A 23749-nucleotide genomic window follows, 5' to 3' on the forward strand; every position below is an offset into this window, starting at 1 on the left:
TGCTAAATAATAACCACAATAGGCACTGAGTGAGCACCTACTGCATGCTCAGGGCCGTCCCGAGAGCTTTACCTGTTTTAAATCATTTTAAATTCCAATCAACCTTTTATTTGTCTTATTTTACCAAAAGGAAACTGAGGCACAGAGGGGTTATATGGCCTGTCCACACTGCCAGGGAGTGCAGGGCAGGAATTCAAGCCCGGCTGGGCTGACCTCCAAGCCCCTCGTCACCACTGCGCTGTGGAAACCTCCCCCTTGAGACCCAAGACTTGGAAGCCGGGACACCTCCTGGAGGCTGAGAGCCGGGCAGCGCGGAGGAGCAAGGCGGCTCAGATTCAGCGCCAGAGCCCCGGCACCAGTCCCTGCTCCTGTGCTGGCGCAGTAGCCCTCAGCTCTGCAGTGAAGCGGGGACAGTGGTCCACCTGTCCACAGGGGCTCTGGCCACAAGGACTCTGGCTGTGTCCTCAAAGGGTCAGGGGACAAGAGGCAATATTTTCTGTACCTCTGTGCAGCCTCCTTCTTGATGTGGGAACCAGAAATCCCAGACAAGCCATGACCATCAGAAAGGTGAGGCAGGGGGGGACAGGGAGCCCCCAGACCATGGGGGTTTCCACACATCTTCCCCCCCCCAAATAGCCCACGGTGCTGCTGGAACCACAGGGACACTGGGCTGGGTGGCAGGGGTGGCACTGCAGCTTCTCAGACTCCTGTGTGTCCTGCTGGCTCCTGTGTGTGCAGACTGCTCGACTCTTCAACCTGTGGCCACAGCCCCGGTGCCCCTGATCTCCAGGACAACACCCAGGTTCCACCTACTGTCCTGCCACCTGGGGAGTGCCCTGGCCCTCGTCAGACCTTGGGTCCTCTATTGTGGGGAAGAAAGTACGGTCACCACATCAGCCCCCTGAACACTGGACAACCGGGGTCCACGTGAGCCTGTTTCCCACAAAGCCACTTGGGAGGGCATCCTTCGTCCCTCCAGTGCCACCACGTCTCTTCTCAACAGTCCTCTGAAGGGCGCGGGCCCATGGAGATGGCAGTTGGAGAGGATGCCGGGTCACCAGGGACAGAGGCAGAGAAGGAACCACATGGGGATGTTCATCAGGCGTGGTCCATCCAGTGTGAGGGGGCAGAGGATGGGAGAGAGTCTGGGAGGGAGAAAAGCTGGGGGCTAAGTCCAGAATGTGGGCAGAGCTACGAAGGGCCTTGAATGCCGGGGTGAGGCCATGCACAGTGTTCTCGGCAGCCTCCCTGGAGCACCTGAGCCACTCGCTGGCCAGGTAGTGATGCAGTAGCCTTGCCAAGTTCTAGCAACCACCACCACGAGCATTGCCAGGCAATGGTCTAAGTGCTTTATATTTCACTGCATTTAATCCTCACAGCACAGATGGAGAAACTGAGGCATGCAGAGATTAAATAGCCATACTTACCTCCTTAGTCTCATTCCTACTTCTTGCCTTTTAATATCATCCCATGTGTTGGCCCATCCCAAATTTACACGTCCAGCTTGGACTCCTCCCTAGCTCCAGGCTTGTGTGCCTGCCTTCCTGCGCTCTCCACCCGGAGTCTATTAGGTCCTTGGATTCCACACTTCCCAACCCGGACTCCCCATGCTCCCTCCCTGGCCCCTGCCCCGAGCCTGCTTCACTCACCCCTGTCCCCTTCTCAGTAAACGGGCAGCTCCACCCTCCAGTCGCTCAGGCTGACAGGCGTCACCCTTGCCTCTCCCTCGTACCCCACAGGCGACATGCCAGCAACTCCTCCCACTCGCCTTCAGAAGACAGCGCGTGGGACTCTGATCACTCCCACTGCGCCACCTCCACCCGGTCCGGCCACCATCACCTGTCTCTGCGTGTCCTGGCAGCCTCCTGCTGAGTCCCCTGCTCCCTCTCTGCCCCTTCAGTTATTCCCAACTCGGCAGCGGGGATTGGCTGATCATCCTTTCCTCCTCATCACCCACTTCTCACCGCCCCCATCTCACCCAGAGCAGAGCCAGAGTCCTGTCCCCGAGTCTGCCTGCCCTCACGCTGCCTCCTTGCTAGTGTGCCAGCAAGCCAGGTGCACCCCTGCCTCGGGGCCTTTGCACGGAGGTCCCTCCGCCCTGGAGCACTCTCACCCAGAGATCCCTGGGCACCACCCAACGCCTGTGTAAAACTGCACTTCCTGCCCCTTCCCTGCTTTGTTCCCAGCACCAAATACTCCCTAACACAATCTTCCTTATTTGGCTCGTTGGTTTCCCTCCACCAGAATATAAATTCCACAGGGGCAGGCATTTTTGTCTTTTTGTTTCACTGCTGTAAACCTAGCTCCTAGAACAGTGCCTGGGACAGAGTAGATGCCCAATGAGTAGTTGCTGAATAAATGAATGAATGAACTACCCAAGGTCGCATGTCAGAAACAGGACCAAACCAGGCAGTCTGACTCAATGGGAGGTCTGTGTTCTTAACCACCCATAACTGCCTTTATTGCAACAAAATGCCAACTTTTAGCAGGCAGAGGATCATCCAAAACAAATACTACATTTCCCAGCCTCCCTTGCTGCTAGATTTGGACATGTGACTAAGTTCTGGCCAATGAGATATAAGCAGAAGAGGCACAGGAACCTTCTGGGACTGTCTTTAAAGAGAAGGTGTAGTCCTCTGGGACAATGAGGTAAACTTGGGAATGGAGGATAGAATGGCAAAAGAGGAGGAATTTAGGTCCCTAATACTGACAGCTTTAGAACCACTGTGCACAACTACCCCTAGAATTCTACATGTTAGAGAAATAGATACATAGCTTTTAGCCATCTTGGGGGCTATCTTGCTTAAGTCATTGTTACTTGGGGTTTGCTGTCATTGACTACCAAATATAATCCTAATTCATACTCTGAGCCTCAGTTTCCTCATCCGTAAAATGGGAGTAATAGCAGTACCTCCACAGAGTTTCTGTGAAGATTAAATAGGAAGACACATGGATGTCATCTGAAATGGGGTTTGGAATATAGAAGATGCTTAATATAAAAGACACTTATCAAATATAATAGAGGCTCAATTCAACATCACCTGTCAATTGCTAAATACTGAAAGTGCAAACCATAGAGACTGTATAAGCCCACCTTGAAGAATGGGAGCCGGAGCTATATTGGGCTCTTAGGGAAACCGAGGCCCAGGGTCTGCTGATGTCACAGGGTCCTTCAGTGGAAGAGCCAAGACTTGTCTCTATTCACCAAGGCAGGGGTGGGTGTGGAAGGTACAAGTGCCCCCCTCACTCCGTCAGCAGTGCCTCCCCCTGGTGAATGTTTATCAGCCCCAGGGCTGGAGACCGAGGCCCAAGACGTGTGTGGAGGGTCCCCCTGCCCAGCTCTGCCGCCCACCATGGGAAATGGCTCAGAGCAGGTGAACTGGGCAGAGGGACCGCCATCGAGGTCTGCAGGCGGTGGGCAGCTGCAGTGACACCGCACTGCTGGTGGGGAGTTCTACAGCATCTCCTGGACACCCTGCAGTGTCCCCAGGCATCCTGCTGGCCCAACTCCCGTGTGCAGAGACTGCGGCAAATGACATGGCTTTGGGCCCAAGCCATCTGGAAGCAGAACAATTTGCTACAGTAAAATGTAGTCCCGGGCAGTTCCCTTCCTTTGGGGTCAGAACAGCCTCGGGGAGGGCCAGGGGCTGGGCGTGGGGGCGCTGGCCAGCCCACGTGGCCTGGGCAGCCTCAGGACCTACAGCCTCGGGCCACTCAGGACAGCCGGGAGCCTTCCTCCTGCTGTTTCCCAACAATGGGTGGGGGGCCTCAGAGAGCTAGTGAACTTGGGGCTCAGCCTTCAGGTCTCCCCAGAAGACTTTTACCATCATCATCCTGATGTTTCTCTGTTGTTCTTACTCCTTGCAGTTGACACAGTGCTTTCACAGAAATCAACCGTTTGGTCGAGTAAGGGGGAATACGCTTCCACTGTGACTCCCAGGAGAAACGAGGCTTCCTCCCTGGCCTCTCCCCAGCCACCAGCACCCCTTGTGGCCGGTCAGGTCCTGGGCAGGTGTGGGAAGACCTGCCGTTGACCCTGTGGCACGTGCCTGCGGTGACTCAGATGTGGTGGGGGCTGTGCTGATGGGAGCAGGCAAGCATGGCTGGCAGGGTGGTCTCTGACAGCAGAAAATCCCCCTGCAGTACAGAGAGGGGGACTGATCAATTGGAGGCTGGAGTGTCGCTCAAGGCAGAAACTGGAGCCCGGCACGTAAGTACCAGGGAGATGCATCCAGCCCTTCCAGACTTTTGACCAATAGTCATTCTCCGTGTCTTCTTACTAGCAGGATGGCAGACCTTTTTCAGAACAACACCATGTCCAGCTTAAAACACACAGCATTTCAGTGTCCCTTGCAGCTATGCATGGCCATGTGACATACTTTCGGCCAACTAAATATAAACCGAAGCTGCTGGGTGGGGCTTCCAAGAGAGCTTGTGAAGGCAAAGTGGACTCTGCCTGTGGATGTTGGATGTACACTTTGTTCTTATCCCTTCTCCTGTCCCCCTTTATTCTTCCTAGAATGAAGATGAGATGCCTGTGGGCACGGAAACATTTTGTGACCATGAGGACAATGGTCCCCTACCGTTAGCAGGTCAGGAAGCTTGAAGGAGCCTGGGCCCTTGGTTATGTCCTGGAGTTACCGCCTCAGCTCTGCACTGCCTGACTCCAGACCTTCCTTTCTTTTCTTTTCCTTCCCCGTGGATGCCGTTCCACATAACTGGCTGCAATCCTCACGGATGTAGGAGGCTAGCGCAATAGCTCTCAAACTCCACTGCACGCTAAAATCACCAAGGGAGCTTTGAAAAAGCCCAACAACTGGGACATACATTACATCAAGTCTTTGGAGCTGGGGCCCAAGCGTCTGTTTTTTTTGTTTTGTTTTGTTTTAAAGCTCCCAGGTGGTTCCAGTGTGCGGCCGAGCTCGAGAGCAGGAGGGTTAGCGCAGTGCTTCTTAAACAAGGTGCAGAGGAATCTGCTGGGGTCTTGTTTACGTGCAGATTTCGATTTGCTGGGTGTGGGGTGGGGCCCGAGCTTCTGCGTTGCTATAGTAATAAGCTTCCTGGCGGTGCGGTCACTGCTGGTCCGTGAGCTGCACTTAGAGTGACATGGGGTCAGGGCGTTGAGTTAGGTCTTCGGATTTTTGCTAAGAATCACCGCCATGACTGTCACCACGACCATCTTCTTTTTTCCTGCTCTGTCTCCTCTCCCTTTTTAAAATTCCTCTTCTTCTCCCTTCGCTGCAGACCACGCCCATCTTGACTTAGTACGCAGCTGCCACCTGCCAGGCACCAGCCTCGGGATTCACTCGTCCCACCTCTAATCCCGCCGACAGCTCTGTCAGTAACAAATCCTCGGGGACCAAAGAGAATTTGGATCTGTCTGAGTCTGTCTGATGAAGGCTGGGAGGTTATGAGCCCCTGGGCATCTATTTGCACAGGTGATTTGCACGAGGGCTGCGAGCTTCTCGTTTTTGTGCTTGGGCTCTAGGAGGAAGGAGACCGTACGTTCGAGGGGGCCTGGAAAGAGCAGGTGGGGTAAGACACAAAGACATTGAGGGGGGCATTGTGGTGTCCGGTCCTCGACCTGCCCCCAGGCTCTCAGTCTGGTCTCTCGGGACCACGGGTGTTCTCCCCATCTCGGAGCTGAGCACGATTTGGCTACCGTGCCTTGCAGTCCAAAGAGAACCTGCTGCACTCCCAGCTCCTGAAGGGCTCGGGTGTTTTTGTTTGTTTAGTTCAGGAAACCATGGAAAGACAGCTGAGGCAGACATCTTTTGGGACATGCGCCCAGCCTACGCTCTCCCATCACTGAGGCGTGTCCCCCTCCCCCCAAGTGGCAGGCCCCTGGAGCCGTGCTTGTTTCTGCCGCTCTGCTTCTTTTTCGGCTGTAGTTCACTGGGAAGGCTGGTCGCCCAGCCCAGGGGCAGCTAGATCATTGGCTCGGCTGGGCCACCAGCATCTCCTGAGAAAATGGAAGGGAGAGAGGGAAGTGCTTGTGGCTGGTCCTAGTGAAGCCTGCAGGCCATATGGGGGGCTGGGCAGTCGTCTTTGGCCCATGGGCACAGAGGCATAGGAGTCGGGTGTGCAGAAGAAGGTTCAGAGGGAGAAGTAGAGATGAAGGAGGTGCCGTGGGAAGCAGCAAGTAGCTGCCTCTCTCCCTGACCCTTCTCAGCTGCACCCAGGCCCTCGGAGGTCCCCTTTGCTCTGTGGGCATCATGCTGCTTGTGGGGGACACACTCTAGGGCCCCACTCCCACAATCCACATTTCTCGGGGTTCATGCTTTCGTGTAATCCCCACCTCCTCTAGTGCAGGTGAGAATTGTGACTTCCTTCCAACCTGCAGATTTTGCCAAAGTGATGGGGTGTCACTTCTATGATCACATTGTCATATAAGACTCTTCACAACAGGGTGACTCAAGAGACTCTCTCCCTGGCTGTCCCTGAGGAAGCAAGGGGGAGGCCCTTGTGGCAAGGGGCCGAGGGCAGCCTCTAGCTGAGATCCAGCAAGAGGCCAGAGCCTAAGCTCTGTCGACACTACAAAGTGAATTCTGCCAACGGCCCAGTGAGCTTGTGGGTAGATTCTCCCCAGTCAAGCGCTCTCCAGAGGCAAAGGCAGCCTGGCCAGACCCTTGATCGTAGCTCTGTGACACCCTCAGAGGAAGACTCAACTAAGCTATGCCTGGACTCCTAGCTCACAGAAACTCTGAGCTTATAAATGTGTGTCGTCTGCAGCCTCTAGGTTTGTCACAATTTATTACACACGCCATGGAAAGCGAATATACTGCTGTTCCTCATCAGTTGCTTTTATGTAGGTAAGTTTCTGTGACTTGTAACCTGCAGGCTCTTGGCTGACATGAGCACGGACCCTGGGCCAGCATCTCCCCAGAGGAGCTGCCACAGCCTGAAGAGCACTGCCAGGGGCTTGAGCCAGCACAGCTGCCACCTGTGGCGGGAGCCTGGCAGAGAGGAGTGGTGGCTAGTGGACTTGAACTCCTTGGATGCATTGGGGACTCCCAGAAATACTTGGGGTACAGAAAAAGGAAGAGCAGTGTGGACAGGTGGGGCCTACAAAGCCAACAGGATTTGGCGATATAATTGCATTTGCACTTATCCTGCTCGGAGCTGCTATAAATTTGTGTTACATCAAATTTAGAACATTTGGGGTCATTAGTTCTTGAAAAATCTTTTCTGTCCCATTCATTCTCTCTTCTCCTTTTGAGACTCCAACAAATATATGTTAGACTTTTTTGTTGTCCTACATGTCCCTGAGGCTCTGGCGTTCTTTTCTCTCAGTATTTTTCTCTGTTCTTAAGATTAGATTATTTCTATTGGTCTATCTTCAAGTTTTCCAACTCTTTCTTCTGTTATCTTAATTCTCCTGTTAAACCCATCCAGTGAATTTTTATTTCAGATACTTTATTTTTCAGTTCTATATTTTCTATTTAATCCTTCCTTCCTTCCTTCCTTCCTTCCTTCCTTCCTTCCTTCCTTCCTTCCTTCCTTCCTTTCTTCTTTTTTTTTTTTTTTTTGACAGAGTCTTGCTCTATTGCCTGGGCCAGAGTGCTGTGGCATCAGCCTAGCTCATAGCAACCTCAAATTCCTGGGCTCAAGCAATCTTTCTGCCTCAGCCTCCTGAGTAGCTGGGACTATAGGCATGTGCCACCATGCCTGGCTAGTTTTTTCTATATATTTTTAGTTGTCCAGCTGATTTCTTTCTATTTTTAGTAGAGATGGTGTCTCACTCTTGCTCAGGCTGGTCTTGAACTCCTGACCTTGAGCAATCCTCCCACCTCGGCCTCCCAAAGTGCTAGGATTACAGGTACGAGCCACCACGCCTGGCCTGATTCTTTCTTATAGTTTCTACTTCACTGCTGAGATTTTCCCTCTTTTTGAAATGAGCACTTTTTTCCCCACATTGCTGGGCATGGTTATTATGATGGTTTATGCTATGTGTCAACTTGACTATGCTAAGAGATGCCCAGATAGCTGGTAACTCATTATTTCTGGGTGTATCTGTGAGAGTTTTTCTGGAAGAGGTCAGCATCTGCATCAATAGACTGAGTAAAGAATTTCAACCTCACCAGTGTCTACTCTGTTGAGGGCCCAATGAACAGAAAGGTGGAGGAAGGTGAATTGTCATCTCTGAGCTGGGACATCCATCTTCTCCTGTCCTCAGACATCAGTGTTGCTGATTCTCAGGCCTTGAGGCTGAATTACATCACAGCTTCCTTGGTTCTTCAGCTTGCAGACAGCAGGTCATGGGACTTTCCACTTCCACAATCACATAAGCCAATTCCTATAAAAAATCTCTCTCTCTGTACATAAACACACACACACACACACACACACACGCACACACATCCTATTCTGTTTCTCTGGAGAATCTTGCTTAATATAGTAATAATAGCTATTTAAAAATCCTTAGCTAATTCCAACATCTGGGTCATGTCACTCAGCCTCCATTCTTGATAACGCATCAATTTTTTTAATTGTAGATTGAGTAATTTTGGATAGCCTCTTGAACATTATAAACGTTTTGTTGTGGAGACTCTGGATTCCTTCAGAGAGTGCTGAAGTTTTGGTTTTATCAGGCAATTGGTGGGACTCAAAATGAAATCCTGTCACTCATGGGCCTTGTTAAGATATGGCAGCAGCTCCAATCTCAATTCGGTGCTTTTATCCTTAGCTGAGCTGCCCTTGTGTTTGTGGTCTAGGGGTCAGAAAGATTCGGGCATAATTAATGCACAGAATTTGGACTCCCTGTCTGTGTTCCTTCTTTCATGGACTCTCCCCTCACTTTGCAGGGGCTGTGGGTACCTCGAACTCTCTGTCTCTTCAAGTCTGAAAGAGTTCAGGGTTTCCATCAGCCTGCATGAACCACTCACTGAAGCCCACCTTTGGCTAAAATGTTTAAAGAAAAAAAGGTGGTGGGACAGAACCCATCCAGTACCATTTCCTTCTCCCAAGTGTCAAAGCTCTGTGGAATCTATTTGCTTTGGTAGCTACACACGCATAAGCTAGTTGATTTTATATTTAGTTTTGAGTCTGCAGTTGCTATCTGCAGGAGCACCAATACGAGAGAAGCTTCCTCAGCCGTTCTCAGGAGGGATATCTGTGATTTCATGTGTGCCAACTGGCTGCCAAACCTGAGGATACAGGACACAATGACATTACTAAGTCCTTTTTACAGATGGGAAAACTGAGCCCTCATAGGCCTATCTGGCTTAACACTCCTCTACTCATTCTATCCAAGTCCACCTGGGGGAGGTGGAAATAGATGGTATCCACCGTGTGGAGACCTCGGAGGGCCCAGCAGGTGAGATGCCGAAAGGTGCAAGTGTCAACATGCAAGTCCTTTGGGGGAAAGAGTCACCATGATGTACTAAAGCCTCGAACACAGTCTGTTTGAAGGCTTCTCAAGATTTCTCTCTTTCTCTTTGATTCCATTTGAGCATTCTGTGCACCACAGCTGTGCTCAGAAGACATCTGCCTGGCAAAGGGCAGAACTTTAGCAGAGACTGAGGACTGCCCTAGACAGACTCAGAGTCCAAAAAATGTCAAAGGACTCAGAGATTATCTCTCTCAACCCCCTCAGTTTAAAGATGAGAAAAATGGAGTCCTGGAAAAGTGAAATGATTTGTCCAAGATTGCTCAGCCATTTGGTGGCTCAGCTAGTTCCACTTTCAAGTTTACTTAACTTCCCATCCCGTGCTCCTTCTGCCAAACAAGCATGGCTCCTTTATACCTGTATGTAGTCCCTCTCTGTCTCTCTCTCTCTTTCTCTCTCTCTCTCTCTCTCTCTCTCTCTCTCATGCCCACACACTACCAGCAAATATTAGCACCCAGGACTCCATTGGCCTCTGACGGCGTGGAGAGGAGGGCACTACCCACTGGAGGCACAGGTCTGAATCAGTGTTTTTTCTATTCCTCGGTACCTGCAAAACAAGATACATACCCACAAATACACAGGCCAACGCCAGTTAGCACCCTCCTGTGGATGACTGGCGTTGACAGATTCCAGATGTGGTGCGGCCTCTGTGGCCCTCTCCCCTCTCCCACACCCCTCCCCCCTCCCACACCCCTCCCCCCTCCCACACCCCTCCCCCCTCTCCCACACCCCTCCAACCCCCCCAGCACCCACCGTAGATGCGAAAGGCGTACTCGATCTTCAGGCTGGGGCAGGCCTGCTCGCTGAACACAGATGCCATGCCCAGCACGTCCTCAAAGGAGAACACGTCGTTGTGCGAGAACACTCTGCAGATGCGGTCTCTGAAGGGGTTGACCTGTGGGTGGGGAAGGCAAGAGGCCTTTAGGGGTCGGGTTTACATCTCCCTGAGCCTCTCTCCTCTGTCACAAGCACTGTGTCCGGTCTTGGGTTTGAGAAGAGCCACAACCTAAATATGGGAGCAGATACTGGCTCTGTGAGTGCCACTATGGGGACAGGGACCCTGCCTCACCTCACCCCCCCACACCATCTCCCCCTGCACACACATTCCAGAGGCTCATTTTTTGGTTGTGTTTATCTTTTTATGGTTATTAACTTTTCCCCATTTTATGGAGAAAACTTGGCAATCACAAAAAAGCATAAGGAATAGGATAAAAGCCATCTGAAATCCACTCCCCAGCGTTAGCCATGGCCAACATATTGATGGGGACGTCAGACAGGCCTGGGTTTTTGAGTCCTGGCCTTCACTGTTCACTAGATCATGAACTCAGTTTAGACAAATTATATAATCCCCCAGCGCCTAAGATTTCTCATGTCCAAGACAGGGCGGGATACAAATTATATCTACCCAATAGGACTGTCATGAGGACTCAGCAGGGTAGGTTTACAGTCGCACAGTGCCCAGTAACTAACACTCAACACATGGTAGATAGTTGTTACCTAGCTACTATAGATACCATAATGGCCATAGCAATTTTCATTTTTAAACTAAACTATTTCTAAAATTAGGTTCCCAAATGAGTAAAGGTCATGTGATTTTAGGCACTCTGGGTCCCCTAAACTGGGCCTGGCCAGTGTCTCATATGGCACGTGAGGGCCCTTCTCTGCTGGCACCCATGGCCTGGGCTGGCGACACCCCAGCCACTTCCCTGCCAGCCAGGGAGGGCTCGCTAAGGCTGCCTTACTATTCCGCCTGCAGCCCCAGGAATGGGCAGGTTGAGTGGGCTTCGGGTGGAGGGGGGTGGGCAGGTCTTAGGAGGGTTAAAGGGAGAACCGAGAACCCCACAGAACAAGCTTGACAAGTTCACCTTCGGTGCCCTCCTCCCCGACTTTCTGTGCCCCAACCCATCCCACCTCCCAGGGTTCCTTTCCCTCGGTGGCTCAGGTGTCCAGCCTTGCGTGTCCCAGGCCTGCAGGCCGTCTCCAATCCCAGCTCTGCTCAATGTTCCAGAACCACCTGATGCTTCCCCCACCCCAGCCCAAGTTCCCCGTCCTCGCATGCACCTCAGCTAAGAAGGCTCCTGCATCCTGTGAATTCACACGGCAGAGGTCAGAGGCCAGGAGCTCCTCAATCTTCCAAATTTCTAGTTAGTTGAGGAAATGTCCTCTCCAGTTGACTGTTTCCATCCATTTTCCCGGACAAGACATCTCTTCATGGCTCCAGGATCCATGCAGAAGGGTTAGCTCCAGCTCTTTGACTTCAAGCACACAACTCCATCAAGGGGATTGGAACCCCCGCCCCAGCCCCAGGGCTCCGGACCACTGCCTGCTCCTATGGGCCGCCTGCTGTCAGCCAGCGCTTAGCTCTTGGTCTGATTTCTCCGTTTTTGGGCCCATGAATATTTCTCTTTCATTTCTTTTGAACTCAGCTACATATTCAAATGTATAGTTTTCTTCTACCGTGTTTCCCCCAAAATAAGACCTACCTATAAAATAAGCCCTAGCAGGATTTCTAAGCATTTGCGCAATATACGCCCTACCCCGAAAGTAAGACCTAGTGATGGGCGTGGCTACGCAGCGGATCTGCACAACCCGTGCATTTCGTGGCGGAGCAGTAAAGAAGTGGAGCAGCCCTTCTCATCTGCCCCATCGTGACAGCTACTATCTCAGAGGTGACCAGAAAGGTGCGGGCAGCCCCACCAACAAGGTCGGCTCCCCCTGTCAGGTCCCGGCCATCCTGTGCGTGCTGCAAGCTGAGGATTTGAGGGGAAAATAACACATCCCCTGAAAATAAACCCTAGGGTGTCTTCTTGAGGAAAAATAAATATAAGACCCTGTCTTATTTTTGGGGAAACACAGTATTTGTATGCTTATGTATTTGAGGTGGGAGAGGGACATTCCGTGTCGCCCTGGGTGGCCATGTAGTTCTTGAACTTTAGTGAGCATATGAGTCACACCTGGGGTCCTTGTTAAAAACGTGAATCCTAGAGAACTGCTGTACGGCATTGTGCCTATTGTCCACAATACTATATTGTGCACTGAAAAATTTATTGAGAGCGTATATTTCACATTAAGAGTTCTTATCACAATTTAAAAAAAAAAACTACCAAAAAAATGTGTTCAGCATACTGTGTTGCATGGAATACACTATGTATACACACACAGAGAACCCCAAGCGTCCACCCTCAGAGACCTCGTTCTAGAAGGTCTGGGATGTGACCTAGTGTTACAGGTTGAATTATGTCTCCCCCTTACCCAAAATCTGTATGTTAAAGTCCTAACTCCCAGCACCTCAGAATATGACCTTACTTGGAAATAGAGACGTTGTAGATGTAACTAGTTAGGGGTTAAGTCGAGGTCGGATGGGGTAGAGTGAGCCCCTAATCTGACATGACTGGTGTCCCTATAAAAAGGAGAAACTGGGACACAGGCACATTCAGGGACAGCACCGCGTGAAGATGGAGGCAGAGGTCAGGGTGACGCATCTGCGAGCCACCGGACACAAAGCTTGCCAGAAAACCCCCAGAGGCCAGGAGAGAGGCCTGGGGCAGAGTCTCCCTCCCAGCTCTTGGAAGGAACCAGCCCTGCCCACGCCTGGATCTCGGACTTCTGTCTCCAGAATTATGAGACGGTACATTTCTGTTGTTCACTGCTACGGCTGCCTTAGCAAACGGGCACTTCCAGAAATCTGCCCTGTAAATAAGGTCCTCAGGCGACAGAGTCTATTATATATATATCAATATATTTTATTAGTATTGATATATAAATAATATAATCAGTACTACTATAATTATAAATTATTTACCACAATCACATATTATTGCATATAATCATTATATAAATAAATAATGATATATAATTATTAATGTATATCATTTATATATAATTAAAACATAATAATGTGTATACTTATATATAATTATATATTTGTTATATAATTATATATTAATATATTATTTTTATATGTAATTATCTATATCTCATATATATGTTTTGGGAGTGGCCAGGGGCCAGGACAATCCAGACCGCCCAGCTAGAACCTACAAACAAGCTCCTGCTCTGTCTGGTTTCTCCATCCTTCCACCCAAACATGCCCAGAAATGCTTGCTTTGACTGCCTGAAATTAAAGCTGGTAAGGGTTATCTGCTGTGATGCGTTCCAAGTCACATGTCCCTAGCTAAGTGGCTTTACAGATTACCTTACCAAATTTTAACTACATTAACTCTTACAAATGGATACACAGCTTAACAAGATTCCTGCAAGGAAACCACAATTGACATTCATGCTTATAATGCAAATGCAAGTGAACAACAAGAAAACGACAGCGCTGAAACCTTTCCTACTCCAAATATGAGTTCTTTGCCATGAGGTAGAAATCACGAGAATCCAGGCAGACAGAACAAGAAGTCTCTGCACCATTCTCTTCTCCTGTGCTCAGACAGGTGCAAGGCAGGTCAGCAACCTCCCTGCCCAAGCACGGATCCAGCCTGCAATGAGACACCACTCTTCCTTTCCCCGGGGGCGTCCCCCTTGCTTGGCCCTGCTGGAAGTGGTGGGAGGGAGGTGGTTGCCAAGACACAGACACACTCACCCTTAGACCCACATCACACCCCTCTTATCTCACACACAAACACACACACCCCTTGTCTTAGAGAGACTGGAAACAGGGCAGTCGGTGTGGTAGCTGGTGGTAGCAAGAGCAGTAGATAGAACACAACGTGGTGAGCTCGTTGAAAGATGCAGAGAAAATATTGCTGAGGATGTAGAGAAATAAGCATTCAAACAAATGTCACACTGCAGAAGCTTTGCTAAATAGTTAAATAAAAGTATAGATGTTTCTAATATGATTTTCCTAGAGGAACCACATTTCTGTGAGCCAATAAAGGAAAAAAGAAACAGACTAAACGGTAAATTACTTCTTTAATAAAAGCACCACTTACGGGGAAAATCGAATGCACTCATTGATGGAGTGGCTGCTCCCTGCTGAAAGGATTCTGGGGAGAGGGGCAGGAACAGCAGCACACGTGAGCTAACTCCCTGCAGGCTACCGCAGTCAAGAAGGCAAACCCAGAAATACACGAAGTACAGCAGGATGCATTGAAATGGTTCTTTAAAAAAAACAATGTTTAAAATAAAGTAAAACTTATACGATGATTTGTAATCAGAAGAAAAGTGACTATGAAAATCTTATGAACTGCATGGAGATATGCAGGTTATCCCTTGGAGGAGTTCTTAAAAGAGCCCTCAAACTTACAGATGAGTTCTACATTTTTCTTGCACAAAAAGACAAGTGTTCCAAATTTGCTGACCTTTTCGTAATGACAAGTGGCTGTTGGCAGTTTGCTACCTAGCAGATATCCACCAAAAAAAGAACTCAAATTCATTTGACTCTTCAAGATAAATGTGACCCATTTTAACAATATTGCTTTCCTAGAGAAACTCATGTTTTGAAGAGAATATTTTGAAAATGGGATTTTTGTTGTTAAAATCCAGTGGTATCACCTATAAAAATGCTTGCATCTGCATACCTGAAAATATAGAAACGGATTTTTCTAACCTGTTTGAAAGTTGTCCAAATAAAGAATGTCAGTGGATTTTGAGTCCATTTGTTAAAAATATAAAAATGCAATACTTTCCACTTTTCAGCATGAAAGAGCCATTACCTGGCATAAGGGAAGATGGACAATTACTAGTTTAATTTCTATCCACAGCCTTTAATTGGTGGATGGGGTTGAAAATGAATACCATGATTTGATTCATGCAGCCTATGATACATTTCTTCTCTTTGGATCAATTATGACAGCTATCAAAAATAAACTGATCAAGTACTAGACCTCTGCATGGCTTGATCTCAATCTGAAAGCAAGATTTCAAAGAATAATGAAGCAAATCCAACCACATTGCTTTCCCTTACAGTGTTGCTGTTAATTTTATGCAAACAAAATAGTGCAAAAAAGAAATTTTTGTTATATATAACAAATTTTTGTTATATATAAAATATATAATAATAAATATTATAATATAATATATTTTGTTATATAATTTTTGTTATATATAATAAATATATTCTATATAATATATAGAACATATAATTATATTATATAATTTTATATGTAATTTGTTATATATAATATATAAAATAATATATAATTTTGTTATATATAATAAAGAGGAATTTGTTTTTAGAGTATTTTATGTAATATTTAACTTGTCCTTTAAAATGTTTTATTTTGCATATTTACATCATACTATTATAGTAGTAAATGTATGGTTTATAAATGCATATGCACATATCATGGGTGCATGCTCCAGATTTTTCTATTCCTGGGGGTGCACAATGAAGCATGGCTGGAGATCTGTGATCTAGGCTGACCACTCATCTCATGGATGTGGACATGAGGCCCTGGGAAAGAAGAGGGACTCACCCAGGGTCACTTAGCCAACGAGTAGCAAAGCCAGCCTAAGATCCCAGTCTCCTGAGTGTGTCTTACCCTATTTCCACAAAAGCACATAGTGCCAAATAAACATCAAAAGGAAAGATGTAAGGGAGGCCAAGCATATCACCATTAAAATGTGGAAAACCTTAGCAATAGATCCCCCTAAAAATTCTTACTTTAAATCAGATGCATTGGCTCACGCCTATAATCCCAGCGCTTTGGAAGGCTAGGGTGGGAGGATTGTTTGAGGCCAGGAATTTGAGACCAGCTTGGGCAACTTAGTGAGACCCTGTCTCCATAGAAAAATTTTTTTTAAATTAGCTGGGCATGATGGCACACCTGTAGTTCTAGCCACTCGGGAGGCTGAGGCAGGAGGATCGCTTGAGCCCAGGAATTATGTACCACTGCACTCCAGCCTGAGCCACATAGTGAGACCCTGTCTCAAAAAAATAATAATAAACAAATACATAAATTCTTATTTTAATAAAAATATTTTTGCTATATATACAAAAATGGAGCCTAGATTGAAGACTAAGAAGTGGCCTTTATGAGCTCAGTGGCTATCCAGTAGTGACCCTGTCTGTCTCTAGGAAGGGGCGATGCAGTGGAGAAGGCCGAGGGAATGAACATGGCAGGAGGGAGGGGCAGGAGGGGAAGGTGAAGCCCCGAATGGAGCCTCCAGGCTGGGGAAGGGGCAGCAGCCAGAGTAGGGAACAGGGGATACTGTTCCTGAGAGGACGCAGGGCTAGGGCTGGGTCACCAGAGCTGCGTCTGGGCCCTGGGGGCCAAGGGGAGCTGGTACAGTTCTCTGTGAGGCTTGGTGGGCACCTGTCAGGAGAGTGCCCTAGGCCTGTCCCTGTCCCAGCGAGGGTCAGCTGCTCTCTCCCCGAGGTTTGCTGGCTCATCACTGCCCAGAGGGATGTCCCAGGACACGAGTCCCCTGTGACAAGGCTTCGCTTAGCACATATACAGATCCAGGCAAAGGGGCCCAATGATGCTATGCAGAGCTCTCCACTCTGCACCAAATGCCAGCTCAGCCTGAGTCCTCAGGTCCCGCCTGCTCAGCCCGGGGCAGACAGAAGAACTATTGAGAAGGGGCAGCTAAGAGAGCAAGACTCAGTGATCACAGGCCTAGGTTACTGGATTCCAGATTTTTGATGCTGTAACTTTAACAATCTGAAATCTCAACCAGTCAATTTTGGGATCTATCCAGAGAGTTATAGTCTGCATTAAATTTCACGCTCATTTAGAAGTCTTCAATCCCCCAGAGGAGGAAGGAAGTGACAGTTGACAAAGCAATGCTTCCATTTCAAGAATAACATGTACCCTAGTTTGAAGTCGTTCTGAACAGGGGGAATATAAACATGTCAGCACAGAAATTTATACAGGTAACTCAGTAGTGCAATCTCCATCTATGAAAGATGATGAAAATAAACCCCAAATGCTGGGAGTTTTTTTTGGAAATAGAAACTACAGTTTGTTGACAATAAAAAGATTGCAGCCCTTGCCAAAAACTAAACGTTTTTATTTTTTTAAAAAAGATCTTCTTAAAGTTATTGAACAAGAGATTTGATTTGAAGATGAAAGTCAGAGGAAAAATATTTGGACTTAGCTTAAAAATATCTCCTCACCATTTCTCCAACTAGCGCCTAGTCAAAAAGGGCTTTTTACAGTTGCTGGAAAAAATTCACACAAAAATATGCTAGTGACTCAATAATGACGTCATTGATGCACTTTGAATTTTAAGATCTCATTTTTTAAAAAAAAGATCGAAAAATATTCTTTCATTTAAAATTTCTCATTGCCAATTAATTTTCATCAATTTCTAGAGTTTGTTATTTTCAAATAACACATCATTTTTGTTCATTGTCTGATGCCAACTCTTATTAAAATGATATAATTCATGTTTATATTTTAAAACATTTTAAACTAATGTAAAGCACGTGTCAAGGAAAGGAATAGATGGTGGTGTCTGTTAGCCCTTCCTGGATCTTGAGCAGAGAACTCAGTTTCTCTGGGGCAGACTCTGAGGCAAGTGCTGCCTGAAAGCTCCCTCTTGGTTGTGCAAGGTTGGGTGAGCAAATTCCATACCCTGGGGAGGAGGGGTGTAACAAAACCTTTTATGGTTTTGTGCCTTTAAAAAGTCACCTCAGGTATACCATAGTTATGGATTAGAAGACGCAATATTATTAATGTTGATTCTTTCTGAATTAGAGTTGGTGCAATTCTAGTTTAAGACTTCCAGCTGATCCTCTGTGGAAATTGACAAGCTGACTATAAACTTGATGTGGCAATGCAACAGTCAAGAACAGCCAAGTTAATCCTAAAGAAGAGGAACAAGGCTGAAGGATTCGTACCACTAAACATCAAGATTGATACTAAACCTCTAGTAATTAATACAGTGTGGTGTTGGTGCAAGAATAGGCAAACAGATTCATGGCCATAGAGATTCCAGAAACATACCCACATTCATATGGCCACCTGATTTATGACAAAGATGGCACTGCAGTGCACTCAGGGAAAGGAGGGTCTTTTCAATAAGTAGTGTTAGGTTTAGTGGACATTCATCTGGGGAAAAAAACTGAATCTGGATTCCTACCTCATGCCATACACAAAAGTGAATTTCAGGTTGATCATAGATATAATGTGTAGGGCTGATAATAAAACATTAGCAAAAATATCTTCATGACCTTGGGGCAAAGACTGTTTAACAATATATAAAAGCACTCACCATGGGGGAAATTTTCATAAATTGGAGTATATTAAAAATTTAAAAGTATGTTCAAAAGACATCATTAAAAGAATGAAAAGGCAGGCCACAATAATCAATATGTACTTCAACAGGAGAATGGATAAGCAAACTATGGCACATTCATACAATGGAATACTACCCGTCAATAAAAAGGAAAAACCACAGTTGGGCATGGTGGCTCATGCTTGTAATCCTAGCACTCTGGGAGGCAGAGGTGGGAGGATTACTTGAGGCCAGGAGTTCAAGACCAGCCTGAACAATAAAGCGAGACCCCATCTCTACAAAAAACAAGAAAAATTAGCCAGGAGTGGTGTGGGCATGGTGGTGTTTGTCTGTAGTCCCAGCTACTTGGGAGGTTGAGGCAGGAGTTTGAGGCTGCAGTGAGCTATAAAGACACCACTGCACTCTAGCCTGGGTAACAGAGCAAGACCCTATCTAAAGAAAAAAAAAAACATTGATTCATACAATGTGGATAATTCTTCAATGGATTTTGCTAAATTAAAGAAGTCAGACCCAAAAAGCCACATACTGTATGGAAATGAAAATGAAAACACAACATATCAAAATTTGTGAGATTCAGTGAAAGCAGGGTGTACAGGGAAATTAACAGCATTAAACACTTATACTGACAAAGAAGAAAGGTTTTAAATGAAGAAAAGGTCCTTCACCCATTGGTGGGAGTGGGTCCCTGGAGGAAAAGGTCTATCAGCTGGTGGGTGGTGGAGCCCATTCCAACCCTGTGTTTCTGGGCTACCTACACCTTGGGAAGTGGCTGCCCCCGAGGAAATGAAAGATCTTGTCATCAGGAGCAGTGACTTGGAAGCCACAACTGGATAGAGCTGCAGGGCTCACCTGGAAACAAGTTTGAGAGATACCCCTTCATAGAAGGATCCTCTTCCTTCCATCCTGTTGCCCAGGAGAAATTCCTAGTTCCAGGTCTGAACCAGGAGTCGCCCTTGAGCACTAGAATAGCTCTACCAGGAGGTGGCAGTGTTGAGTCAAAGTCATTCAGTGGTTCATAAACCCAACACAAGTAAGCACCTGCTGTGTGCAAGGTATTGGGTTAGGCTGTAACTATCTTACAGGAAGGTGGCAAGATAGATATTATCACTCCATTTTACAAAGGTTGCAAACTCAAGCCCAAGGAAGGGAAGCTACTTGCTAAATAAAGGTTGGGACTCCAACTCCTAATTCAATGCTTTTTCTACAGTGCTACTCTTGACTCCATTGGGCATTTAATTAATTTTTTCCCAAGAAAATTTCTCAAAATCGTATTCCTACCTACACACACAGAGCAGGCGGTGTTTAAGGCATCACCCTGAGACCCATGCCCCTGCCAGCTGGCAGGTGCTCAGAGAACAAGCCTGGAGGTTGGGCAGGGGTAGGGCAGGGGGGTGTGGGTGATGGATGTGGCTTCCTCAGCTAGAGACAAAAACACAAAGCTCATAATCTGAACTTTAAGTCCTTGTAGCAAACGCATAAGGGTGAGTTACTGTGCACCAGGCACTGTGCTAAGTCCTGGGGCCCCCCAAATGGTGGAGATGCCACCTCTACCCTCCAGGAGGCTCAGGCTAGGCATTTACAGACATCTCTTCATAAACAGACAGCATAGGGAAAGCGTCTAAATCAGGTACAAGCCAATATAATGACAAGAGCTAGGACAGGCCAGTGTGTGCTGGGAGGTAGGACAGACAAAGGGCCCTGCAGGAGAAACTAGGAAGAACACGGAGATGAGAGCAGATCAGAAGGGGAGAGATGCGGGGGGATCGAGGGAGAAGCTGTGGGGGGGAATAGGAAACGGGCAAGGCTGTAGGAATCCCCTGTCCTTCCTCACCCACCCCTCCTCCCCTTGTAGGCTGCCAGGTTGCACTAGCATGGAGTGAAACTAGAGGGAACCCTGAAATTTCCATTTCAGGAGAGGTGGGAGTGCGGAGAGGAGAAGGTGAGAAATTCAATTAGGTGAATGTACCTCTCCCTTGGCCGGTCCCCAGAGACATCTTTCTCACCAGTTGTTTATGAAAAAGGGACAGTCTCTGTGCTTTAGATGTTCAACTTTCCCGAAGTCTAAAAACAGAGAGGCCCGTATGGGAGCTGTCTCTTAGTGACAGATGGGCTGGCACGGACAGGCTGAGGATGTGTCCTGCCGGCAGCTGGAGACAGAGCGCTAATGGAACAAACAGGGAAGAAAGGCAGTAAAAATGTTAAATATTATTAAACAGCCATGAGCCCATGTGGCCTGAGCCTGGCTCAGACCCACCAAACCAGTCTCTCCCCAGATTCCAGGCCAACAGTGGTACCTGCCACTGCCCTGAGGAACCTTCCAGAAGAGCCACCTGCTCTGGCACCTTCTCCTAGGTAGAGCTCAGGGGACTACAGGGCTGAGTTTTCAGGGTGCCCAGGGGCCTGGCATTGTGCTGTGGGAGGCTTGGGCTGGAGTTAGTATAATCACTTCTTATTTGACATCTACAAGATTTTGCTATCCTGCAGCTTTTGGCTAGGTGTATACAATCTCAATATTTTAATAGTGTAATCTTTCAGAGCAAAAATGAAAAAGAATAAAAGAAAAAACAGAACCAAAAAGCCAGCTGTCCCCTCACTTGTTTATCAACATCTATTTTAGGCGAAATAGAACTTAATTGTATCATAAATAAGTGCCTGTTCCCATTTGTACATTACCATTTTTAATAGCCTGAGATCAACTCCATAATATCTTGTAACACATTAAACAGCATTCAAGTTCCTGGTAACAACAATAACAAAAGCAAGCTGTGTGACCTTGGGTAGATCACCGAGCCTCTCCATGTCCCCATCTGTAAAATGCGCAGTCATAACTTTGCTCGTGGAGTTTTGTGGGGATCGAATGAGATCATATTTGCAAAACACCCAGTACTGGCAGGGTCCCAATAAACGATAGCCATGAGTAACCCCACCCTCTGCTCCTGAGCTCCAGCGTCTGGCACTCCTGGGACTGGTAGAGCAGCACGTGTCGAGCTCCCATGCAAAGCTGTTACCTGGGCCAGCATGTGCCCAGGGGCTCGCCCCGCCTGCCCAGGGGCAGCAAAAATGTGCGTTCTGGCTCCCCAGGGCCAGCTGCTGACCTTGGCCAGAGGCATGGCTGGCCGGCCAGGCTGCTGTGGGCGTCGTCCCCATGTGAAACCTGCAGGGGCCTCCGAGCGAAGCAGCTCTGGTGAGAAGGGGGCGAGGAGGAGCTAGCGTGTTGTGTGCCTACCTGTGTGTCCCTCATTCTGCAGCCGAGGCTGGAGTCACAGAGACGCCAACACTGCTGTGTCTGAGTCCCATAGGGAGCTTTAATCAAACTCCAGACTTTCGATCCCGCCATCGACTTCTGAGTCAGCACCTCTGGGGCAGGGGCTGAGAGTCTGCATCTTAACAAGCTGCCCGGGTGGTTTTTAGGGGGACAGTCCTTAGACTACACTAAATGACCTGGCGAAACTCACGCGGCTGGTAAGTGGCAGAGACACGACACCAGATGCTCTGGGGCTGACTCCACAGGCTGCCCCCAGCCCCGCCAGGACAGCACCTGCCACCCAGCAAGGGCAGGGACGAGCTGTGGGCTGTGGGGAGAAGGGACGTGGAACACAGACAGCCCCAGCCTTGCCCCAGAGCAAACAGCCAAGCTGAAAGCACTGGGTTCGAAGACACCTTGCCAGCGCCCCACCCCCGCCCCCTCTGACAGGCAGCGGCCAGGCCTTGCAGAGGTGGCTGTGGCGCGTTGCCCCATGGGGCCACCTCCGCTCACCTCTCCCTCTGTTGCTCTCTCATTGCTCACGGCCAATTCCACCTGTGACAAACTCTCTCTCCTGCAAACGTGCCCTTTAACTGGCTTCCCTCTTCCCTCCCTCTTCCAATTTCTACCAGATTTATTTAGGAAATGTCTCCATTTACCACCTTAGCCTGGCTGACGAAAACCACTTCTCCCAGAGCACCAGATGAATGACTCTCTAGTTCAATTCTATAGCTTTGCTGTTTTATGGAATCACTAAGATAACGAGAAAAACATTGCTACTGACACTCCGAAGCAGCTGGTGTCTGGGGAGGATGGGTCTTGTGAGTGACAAGACCCCTCTGCTTTTATTCAACCCCTTATTGCTAAATTTGACTGGCTTTAAAAAATGAAAAGCCCCCTCTGCTCTGCTGAGGCCTGGGTGGGGTGAGGGGCTTGTCCCAGCAGAGGGAGGAGGGGGCCCCTGGGGAGGACGAGGACGGGGGAGAGGAGGCGCCGGTGCTAATGGTCCCACGTGGGAACCTCCCTGGGATCCACCTACCCTTTCTGCAGCCTTCAGTGGTGCCAACCGAAATTCATACAGTGCTTGTCATGAGGGAGTGTTTTGTATGTCAGCAAAGAGGCCCAGAGCTTTGTTTGGGTGAACATGAAGTGAAGCAGACGAGGGAGATAGAGGCAGAAGGAAAGCAAGGAAAACACAGGAGCCCCTCTGCCCTAAAGCCCCCCAAACAGAACAGCAGAGTTGGGGGGTGTGGGCTTTCACTGGCCGTAGGGCTGGAGTGAAGGTGGCTCGCAGCCACCTCGGCTCGCCTGGGGGCACCAGGAAAGCCCCAGGCGCGCTGGGGCTCCAGGACGGTGGAGCCAGGATTGTTTCTCTGTTTTAATGCTGCTGGTGGCTCAGGCTGGGGACTTTAATGACAGTTTATAGGTTTTCCTGCGGAAAATAGAAAGTTCTGAACAGCCAATATAAAAACCCTTTAAAACACAATCTGTACCTGTGCTTTACAGGCAGTTAGTGCAAAGCAAGTGACTGTAACTAAGGTGATGAAGTCACCCACCTAAGGCCAGACCAGGCACCAGACGCTCAGAAAACTGCCCAGAGCTGACGTTCTGTTAGCTCCTTTGCTTCTCACAGGGGAACAGGCTGGGCTTTGCTGCAAGCGACAGGGCCTGCCGCCCTCCTGGTTCCGGCCTGCTGTCTACAAGCCGCCTTCCTGTTTGTAAGCTGTCAGAGGGCCTCGATGGCTGTTGGGGCTTCTTAGCAGCTGTTTGGGGACATCCACCTCAGGGCACCCTGGGAACCATGTTCCCTATGAACTCTGTAGGATTCAGAGCTTTGCATCAAGACAACAATTTCTCTTTTATCAACACATCGAAGCAACAACAATTGGTCTATTTTGCTCCTCACTTTGAATCAACTAATATAAATG

At 48.3% G+C, this 23749-nt stretch overlaps 1 protein-coding gene across 1 annotated transcript in view; it reads right to left on the minus strand.

Moving 5' to 3' along the window:
- Positions 1-23749, minus strand: part of CIB4 (calcium and integrin binding family member 4) — a 53417-nt gene that overhangs the window by 2625 nt on the left and 27043 nt on the right. Inside the window, exon 4 of the mRNA XM_012788184.3 lies at positions 10142-10283. Coding sequence (XP_012643638.1) covers positions 10142-10283 — 142 coding nt within the window. The remainder of the gene's footprint in view (positions 1-10141; positions 10284-23749) is intronic.

This window comes from Microcebus murinus, chromosome 3 (assembly GCF_040939455.1).
Source record: "Microcebus murinus isolate Inina chromosome 3, M.murinus_Inina_mat1.0, whole genome shotgun sequence".
NCBI classification, from domain to species: domain Eukaryota; kingdom Metazoa; phylum Chordata; class Mammalia; order Primates; family Cheirogaleidae; genus Microcebus; species Microcebus murinus.